This window comes from Gobio gobio (genome assembly GCF_949357685.1).
Source record: "Gobio gobio genome assembly, chromosome: 25".
Lineage (NCBI taxonomy): Eukaryota > Metazoa > Chordata > Actinopteri > Cypriniformes > Gobionidae > Gobio > Gobio gobio.
In genome coordinates this window covers 24,577,866-24,587,565 of record NC_137121.1, presented here as the reverse complement: position 1 = coordinate 24,587,565, position 9,700 = coordinate 24,577,866, and the positions used below count along the sequence as shown (strand labels likewise).

The 9,700-nt window shown below is 37.7% G+C and overlaps 1 protein-coding gene across 1 annotated transcript; it reads left to right on the top strand.

The window, feature by feature from the left end:
- Nucleotides 1–5,221: 5,221 nt before the first annotated feature.
- c2cd4a (C2 calcium dependent domain containing 4A) lies at nt 5,222–7,014 on the top strand. Its single transcript, XM_079809043.1, has 2 exons — nt 5,222–5,368; nt 5,487–7,014. Exon 2 carries the CDS (start codon nt 5,509–5,511, stop codon nt 6,880–6,882), a length of 1,374 nt encoding a protein of 457 aa, XP_079665169.1. The 5' UTR covers nt 5,222–5,368; nt 5,487–5,508; the 3' UTR covers nt 6,883–7,014.
- The last annotated feature ends 2,686 nt before the right edge of the window (nt 7,015–9,700 follow it).

The window sequence follows — 9,700 nt, the reverse complement described above, 5'->3', positions numbered from 1 at the left end:
TAAACTTCTAAGCGCTTCAGTTTATGGTTGTTCGTTCATTCTCTCCAGCTTCAGCGCGCTCTCAAACAGCAACATTATTCCTAATAGACTAGACTAATATTACAGATGTTTACTATTACTGTAATATTAAACATATTTTTTTTTCAAAAACACAGAAGCATTATTTTTTATAATTAGCACTTTTATTGTTCTTGTATCATTTCCATCAACAATATGGTTTGATTAAAACCATTTCTTTATCGTCTGTGCGGAGGTTATTTCATGCACTTGCATTCTGATTCTTTATTATGCAGCCTAAGTAATGCTGTTCAATTACTTGTTTGCATTATTTAGGTAGGCTATATTATTTTTATTTTTTAGACAATATAATTTTTGGTAACATTTTACAAATAAGGTCTCATTTTATTAATGCATTAACTATCATGAACAAACAGAGAGCAATAACCTTTGTTTCTTTTAGTAATACAATGTTTGTGTTTTGTAACAGTCCATTCACAGTTCATACCTAATGTTAAAAGACACAACTTTGGGTCTGAATATGTTGAGATTAACATGAACTAAAATTAATAAATCCTGTTGAAGTATTGTTCATTCATTGTTGGTTAACTAATACTAACAAAAATTAAACCTTATTGTAAAGTGTTAAAAAAAAAATTTGGCCATAGGAGTGTAAAATTAATTTGAAAAGGTAAGGAATCTCACACTGGTTCAAATAGGCTACTGTAGTGTATAGGTTTGATTTATGTTGAAGTGTTTGGGACATGGCTTTTAATGGTGAGCCTTTTGTTTTTGTAATCAGGCTCTCAAAGTTTATTCAAATTTGTATTTAGATTTATCGGCCAATATATCGGTTATCGGCTTTCAAATATTAAGAATTATCGGTTATCGGTATCGGCCAAAATGTTCATATCGGTGCATCCCTATATATATATATAATTTATTTATTGCATACCATTTACTTCTACTTCACTGTCGCTACCACTGTACTTCACATTGTGTATATACTTGACTTATATATATATACTTATATATATATTAATTGCAGAAAGTTTTCTGTGATGGTAGGTTTAGAGTTAGGGGATAGTATATAAAGTGTGTACTATTCATGTCTATAGAAAGTCCCCATAAAACATGAAAACCCAACGTGTGTGTGTGTTCTTGTATACAGTATATGTTTTATGGAGACACAAATGTGTATAATGACATGGGTATTACAACGTAAACATGCAGGAGTGTCCTCGTAAAACAAATGGCGACTAAACTGTGGGGTTTTTTGTGTTAAGTGCAAGGGGATCGAATATACAGTTTGTGCAGTATAAAATCATGCCTATGGTTTAGCGTGTATATGTGCACTAGTTTGACCTACATGATATGTGGTCTTATATTATGGTGTGTAATCAGGTTTCAGGCCACACCCCTACATGTCCCTACATGACATACGGACATGTCCTTGTAATTCAAAACGCAAAATAAACATATAAAAAAATTGTTTTATTACAAATGTAAAAATGATTAAAGTTTTCTGTGATGGGTAGGTGTAGGGTTAGTGTAAGGGGATAGAATATACCTTTCTTATATTGTGTTAGCCTCCCTTTTGCCAAAACAGCCCTGACCTGGTCAAGGCATGGACTCCACTAGACCCCTGAAGGTGTGCTGTGGTATCTGGCACCAAGATTTTAGCAGCAGATCCTTTAAGTCCTGTAAGTTGGGAGGTGGGGCCTCCATGGATCGGACTTGTTTGTTCAGCACATCCTACAGATGCTCGATTGAATTGAGAGCTGGGGAATTTGGAGGCCAAGTCAACACCTCAAACTCGTTGTGCTCCTCAAACCCTTCCTGAACCGTTTTTGCTTTGTGGCAGGGAGCATTATCCTGCTGAAAGAGACACAGCCACCAGGGAATACCAATTCCATGAAAGGGTGAACATGGTCTGCAATAATGCTTAGGTAGGTGGTACGTGTCAAAGTAACATCCACATGGATGGCAGGACCCAAGGTTTCCCAGCAGAACATTGTTCCTTCCTCAGAGCACTTTTGATAGATACTGACCACTGCAGACCAGAAACACCCCTCAAGAGCTGCAGTTTTGGAGATGCTCTGACCCAGTCGTCTAGCCGTCACAATTTGGCCCTTGTCAAACTCGCTCAAATCCTTACGCTTGGCCATTTTTCCTGCTTCTAACACATCAACTTTGAGGACAAAATGTTCACTTGCTGCCTAATATATCCCACCCACTAACAGGTGCTGTGATGTAATGCCTAATCAGTGTATATAAAGGCTTTAAAGTTAAAATATCTTTATAGTGTATTTTATAATGACTGCACATTTAACTGTGTGTGTGTATATTACCAAACCAACATTTGGAAGAAAATGGAACTGGAATAAACCCCTTTAGGTTAATGCAAACCCATTTGTCAGGGTTTATTTTGCAATAATGACTGGCTCACTATACATTATACCCTATTTTAACAAACATGCTCCTTCGAGATCAAAATCTAAAGCCTGATCTGTGTATATTGCGCTTTGTACTACAATACATCCAAAGCGCTTTACAATCATAACAGAGGTCTCCCCTTGACCACTACAGGTGTGCAGCATCCACTTGAATGATGCGATAGCAGCCACAGAACAATGGCGCCAATGCGCTCGCTCGCCACACACTGTATATGTGGTTTATGAGGACACAAATGTGTATTATGACATGGATATTACAACGTAAACATGGTTTACGAGGATACAGGGGTGTCCTTGTAAACCAAATGGCTTAAAAAACATACTAAACTGTTGTTGTTTTTATTCAAAAAATGCGGTACGTTTTGTGTGATGGGTATGTTTAAGGGTAGGGTATAGTATAAAAACCATTACACCTGTGGAGAGTCCCCGTAAACCACATATACAAGTGTGTGTCTGTGTGCGTGTGTCCGGTGGTTGTAAAAATGCACTGTATTTAAATCCTATTTACTCATAATTATTTTATCCATATAAACTTTGTGTTGTAGAAGAATCCAGTCTTAGTTGCGCTCTATGCTGGATTTTTTATTTTTGGTCACACTTTATATTAGGTGTCTTTAAATGCTCTGTAAATACATACAAAATAATAGTTGCTAGGCACAATGTACTTGCGTTGATGTTGTACCGTATAGCACTGTTGCTGCTCTTGAGGTGGGATACAGGTAAGGTTAGGGACAGGTTTGGTGGCATTTATGGTGGGTTAAGGTGACGTACTGCAATAAGTGTATCGTGTCAAATTTATTAAAAAAAAAAGAGAATGCTTTATTTCCTTCCCCTTTTCAATAAAAATGCAAAAGTCTAAACTAAAAAAATTACCATTCTACCATAAAGATAAACACTAGTCTTTTGTTGACACACTGAAATGGAATAATTAGGAAATTGGATAGTTAAAAATGTATTTTAAAGTCACATTTTGGTGTCTATCTGGGCAAATGCAGTGCTATCTTCTTAATTCAAGTGTACTAATTTTAAGAAAAGCCACCAAAACTAGTCTGGAATCCGCAAGGGGTGACTTTTGTGGCGGTGTGTATCACACAATCCTATATGTCAATTATTTCCTGTACAGCTGTTCATAATCTCTAAATGACTTCTAAGTGCTGTTTAAAAAGCTTTATCAACATTGAAGCACTTGTTTACTTCATGCTTTTCAAACATTAGAGTAAGCCTTTCCTCCTGTTAAGGCCTTAAATATTACTCAATGTGATCACAACAGTTCTTAGAAACCATCAAAAAGGCATCACTACACTCTAGGATCATTACGTCTGTCCACCTCTCGGATTCTCTTAGGTTACTACAATACCCCCCTCGAACTTTGACCATGAGCTAACAGTAAACAAAGACATAAATATCAAGCATGACGTCTTAGACAGCTGTAGTATGAGATAGATACTGTAAATCACCTTTGCGAAGGTACTTATCAGAGGCTAAACTGCACACAATTTATAAAAGTAAATATACTAATACATTACAGAGAATATTAAGTGAATATTAGGGAACTATACAGCGGATCCAACATTCAAATTTCGCAAAACTCCTCTGTATCCTGCCACAAGAGGGCGTTGTTGAAATGTCTGTATTTGTCTGCGTTTGTTATTTCGATCAATGTCTAGCCAAGATAGTGCTCCTCTATATTTATGTTTCTAAAGTTATATTTTTGTATATTTTCATGATTGTCGGGTTATTAAGTATAATAAGGCTAAGATTGTGCATGTAAACATTTATTTTGAGGATGATAAATAACTCTCATATGCCCGCTATTCTTTGATCTATAAACATTCATACTTTACAGTATATTGGGTGTCCTTAACTATGTACTTGCATCAAAAAACAAGTACAATGTACTTATTGTGTTCATTTTCAATTGAAATATTGCATTGGTGGTATGGGTAGGTGTAAGGGAAGTGTCAACAGTGTATTTATAGATGTAGATTACAGAAATGAATTACAGCTGTAATTACATGCAGGATTTTTTGAAAACATACGTTCATTCAGTATGTAAAAACATGTATGTACACAATAAGGGCATCTATCAAATGATTAATTTAATGATACATTTTTGTTGCTTAATTGTTGCATTATGTGGTTCCAGCAATATGAATAATATATGGTTCTGACAATATAAATATCTCTATGAATAAGAACTGCAAAAAAATTTTTCATTATAAACAATAATTTGTCTGCGACCCATCACACAATCAGCAGGCCCCTTTCCATTATACTTTTATAGGGTGTAACTAGGGATTATTGTGCCTAGCGTGTGAATGAGTTTGTAAGCTCAGTAAATTTGCTTTAGACCTTAGTATTTGCTGACCCAGATACATCAAAGTCTGTATTCCGTCATTGGTATAACTAATATTGTCATCTTTGCATGAAAAAGTGCCAGAGGCATTTGGATTTGCATCATTTTTAGTTATCATTAACCTGCAACCCACATCTAATATTACAATTCTCGCACAGAGTAATGGAAACTCAAACACACACGTCTTAGTTTTGGATTTCATTGCAATTTGCGTATCAGACTGGCCTTTACCTTTTCCTAGTCTTGGGTTACTTAGATTAAAGTTTTGTGGCTTGCGAGTTTCTATAGGAACCAGTAGCCTTGAAAGCAGGGCAGCCCTCTCTTACCACTCATGGGTGTGATCGAATAGCCCTTCTCTCCTCCCACAGTGCTGCTGTACTGTATAAAAGGCCAAGAGCCCTTCACATGTGTCACAGAGAGAAGCCGGTCTAACAGTAGAGAGTCTGAGCCTGCTGGTTAGAGACTCTTGGCTATCACCCTGAAGACCTTGTTTAATGCAGCAACAAGGACCCGTCAGAACAGACGCTCAATTCCTGCACCGGAGAATCAAGCACACAAGGTAAGCAGCATAGAAAATGTTTTGGCTATAAGATAAAAAGTCATACAAACTATTGCACAATTTTGGAATAAAACTAAATGGACCAGACTTATAACCACAGATCCTTCCATTTTTGCAGTGTCCGTCCAAACTGAATTCCCATGTGGGTGGTAGAGAAGATCAGAGTGTCCGTCGAAAGGACCAACCTGCCGATTCCAATTATGGAATACAGCTTCAAAATCGGAGACATCATGTTCGGAGACAAGTCATCCATTGACAAAGCCAAGAAAGTCTTGCTGTGTCCAAACATCATTACCCCGGACACCATCCCGGAGTTCTGCATTCCCCCCAAGATCTCAAGCCCAGTGGAGGGCAAGAGTATGGAGCAGGGAAGGCCGACTCCATGTATCCGAGTGTCTCCATGTGAGAACGGAAGTCCAAAGAGAGAGGTCAATAACCGAGAGCTATCCAATAACCATATCATCCAGGTGGAGAGTGTTGACGATGGGCCATATGACAATGGCTGTAGTGATGAGGAAACCACCAATGCCGATCCTCAAAGCCAGGCTGCACTTTCCCTGCCCCACTTAGCTAAAGCTCAAACCTGCTATGGCTTTTGCACTTTGCTGGAAAGTCCCCACACCAGGAGAAAGGAGTCCCTCTTCCACAACGACCCTAACTCAAGTGGAATCCCCTTGGTTCTTCCCCGGAGTAGGTCGAGCACTTGCTCCAAATCTTCCATGCCATCTTCTCCCATCTTGCCATCTTCAATGTCCCCTTCTTCCTTTAGTCTGAACACTCTTACTTCCAGACTTTCTCCAAAAGGCTTCACCCTGCACCGACAGGGAACTCTGGATAGCGATACTACCTCCTCGGCAGAATCCTCCCCCTTCAGTTCTCCTCTATTGAACAGATGCCCACCAAAATCCTCTCTCCTCAAAGCACTTAACCATGAAAAAATCCTGTACCGCAACCTCCGGAAGGCTGCCATGTCCAGAAACAATTCCTTATCGACGGATGAGAGCAGCTCCACGGACAACAGTCCCAACATCATGAGGAGAGCATCTGACGGCCTTGTAGAACCTCTCCAGTGTGGTTTCAGCTTGGCACCTCCGGCTATCTTCCCCATGGACTTGGTTCTGCATCGGGACAGGGTGATGAAAGAGAATTTGGTGCCTGTAGGAAGGGATGGGACCTTGCGGCTGTCAGCAGAGTATTGCCCTGAAAACCAGAGACTGCGTGTCCGCCTCATTAGCGCAGAAGGCCTGTATGCTCTGTCTGTGGATCCTAAAAGCATTAACTGCAGCATTAGCCTTTCTCTCATGCCTGGAAAAATCCAGAAACAGCGGAGTACGGTCATCAGGAAGAGCCGCAATCCAATCTTCAACGAGGACTTTTTCTTTGACGGCATATCAGAAGATGATCTCTGCCAGAGGACACTTCGATTCAAAGTCGTGAACAAGATGTCCACAATGAAAAGAGACTATATTCTGGGCAACTGTGATCTTCCTCTCACTAGCATTGTCACATTATAAACCCAACTGATCCAAATTGCTTAATTTATTGTGTGTGAGTGTGAGCATGCATGTATTTGTATGTATTAAATTAAAGTGTTATTTATTTCCAAATCCGTTTATCTGCCAAAGATTTCTTTTTTATTAAACACTAAAAACTATATCAGTCTTGTGGTCTTTTGTACTCGACAGGAAGCATCATTTTAGGTGTTCAGTCAACAAATAATCATTTATTCATGATGAGCACAGCTGTGACTGAATCAAAGCACGGCAGTCTTAAAAGGTTCCTCATTTCCGTAATGGCCTCCATTTTTCCTTGTCTCATCTTGAGCGGCTTGATTGCCATTACACTGTGACACGTAGCCTTTATGTAACAAGATTTTGAAATGCAATATACAAATGTTGATTACTTAAATTGATGGAGAAAACACTAAACAATTGCTCTTGTGGCAGATGAAAACATATTTCAGTCAAATAAGGCTGGCTTTTTTAACTATTTCCTTAGGCAAAGTACACCTTGTAAGGTAAATCAATGTGGCTTCCTTTTTTCCCTTACAGAGGCATTTCTTTGATAGGTCCTGGTAATAGTCAGGTTTTAAGATGGGCTGTCAGTGGGATCTGAAACTCACAATTACAGTAGCACCTGTGCTTCCTCAAGGCTAAACCTAAAAAGAGCAGTAGTTAGCCTTTTGCGACATAAGTAATACCTAAATGGCGGGGCTTACCATTCATTGATCTTTCATAGGAGGAGGTAAATAATAAAAAGGCGGCACTGATTAACAAAATAACTCCCCTTCTCTGATTTCCTATAAGCCTGTTGTTTCCTGCTGACCTTTGCAGGGATTATAATAGAGTAATTTGAGACAGAGATGGCTCATGCTCCTCCCTTTTTTCAAACAAGCTTGCTGACTAGGCCAAGGCTTGCCAGCTTGGCGAGCATTTAGCATGAGTAGAAGGAAGGGTAGGATTTTCCGCTGATCTAGAACTATAATCCCACTTAAACCCCTATATTTCAAGAGCTAAACTGATTCCAGATCAGTATGATTTCGGTCACACTTTAGGGTCCAATTCTCACTATTAACTACTTATTTTGCCTCAATAAACTTCTAATAACTGTTTACTATAAACCCAAATAAGAAAAAATTGCAGAATAAGGACAGCAATATAATACATTTAACAAATATCTGTTCTCAAACAAAGCTCATGATCCACTTGTCACCATGATGGTAACAGAAACTCTTCTAAACTAGCATAACAAAACATTAAACACTACTAAATCTCCCACTTAATGTCAATCTTGCACAAAAACATAATATAACACTTAATTTTGGCATTTACTGTCTCTTGGAAATAAAAACCCCAGCACATTTTCAGTTAAATTCAAGTTCATAAAACTCACATAACTCATAAAATGAAACAATTCAGATCACTTAAAATGTGTCAGTTTTGAGAACTCAAAAGAAGTTCAAAATACTCATGAAAAGGAATTTGTTTGAACTAATTTGTTTAATTTGAGTTGGCTCTACTCAAACCAATTAATTATTTTTAAGGTTAGGGTTTACACTGTAGTTAAGTTAAGTTAAGTTTAGGTATTGGGTAGGTAGGATTAAGGGATGCAGAATATGATCATGCAGAATAAGGCATTAATATGTGCTTAATAAGTACTAATAAGCTAACAATATGCATGCTAATAAGAAACTAGTTAATAGTGAGAATTTGAGCCTAAACTAAAATCTTACCCTGATTTCTGAGTAAAAGATCAGGTTTTGGGTGCATCCATGCAGTTTGAGCTTCAAAATGACCAACTCCATTAAAAATTGAGTAGAATTACCTCAGTCTCAGAAAATTTTGCCTAAGTTTGTGACAGACCCAGGAATAATAACTGTTTATGTTAAACTGTTATGCTACTCCTTAGACTCTGATCATTTAACTTAAGTACGAGTATAACATTCTCTATCCTACGCAAAATCCCTTTGATCACATAACACGTTGAAGCACATGGCTATGTCATGTGCTTCTCTGGAAGAACTGTTGCATTTATGCATGTCCAGGAATACTTGAAAACAAAACCATGTACAACCTGCTCTGTGCAGTCTAATGCATAACATCAATATGTAGAAAGAGAGATATAGTGGGAATGAATGAAAGATGGAAGTCATACATAAAGAGCACATATCCATAACCATCAGAATATGCATAGCTTGTTTAACAGATGGTCATAGATGACTCTTTTAATCATTTCATTAAAACTAATCTAATAAGAGTTGTTTAGGAGGCAATTAATAACCAAATGTGACTACACAAAATAATTAAAGTCCCCCTATGGTCAATAATTGTATCCCTTAAAACGCCAAAAAGACATATTTAAACATTTTTCTTGTGAAAAAAAAAAAAATCTTCATGCCTTAAAATAGCTTGAATGTAACTCTACACCTTTGCTTCATTTAGTGCACGCGAATACATGAATATTCTAATTATCCCCGCCTCCACTCACTCACACCAGCTCAGAAACTTTCAAAAAGAGGGAAAAATAGAGTGAGATAAATAACGGCAGTCAAAAGAGAGAAATATGTATATTTTTACCATCACTCCCATAGACGCTGTTTTAGAAACACACTCACAGCAGCGGTAACTTTTTTTTTGTAATTTGATGCAAAAGTAATACAATTTTAAGTATTAGTGTTATAAATGTACATATTTACACTCACCTAAAGGATTATTAGAAACACCATACTAATACTGTGTTTGACCCCCTTTCGCCTTCAGAACTGCCTTAATTCTACGTGGCATTGATTCAACAAGGTGCTGAAAGCATTCTTTAGAAATGTTGGCCCATATT

Excerpts from the sequence above, each read along its gene's own strand:
- c2cd4a (XM_079809043.1), top strand. The coding sequence starts at position 5,509 with ATGTGGGTGGTAGAGAAGATCAGAGTGTCCGTCGAAAGGACCAACCTG.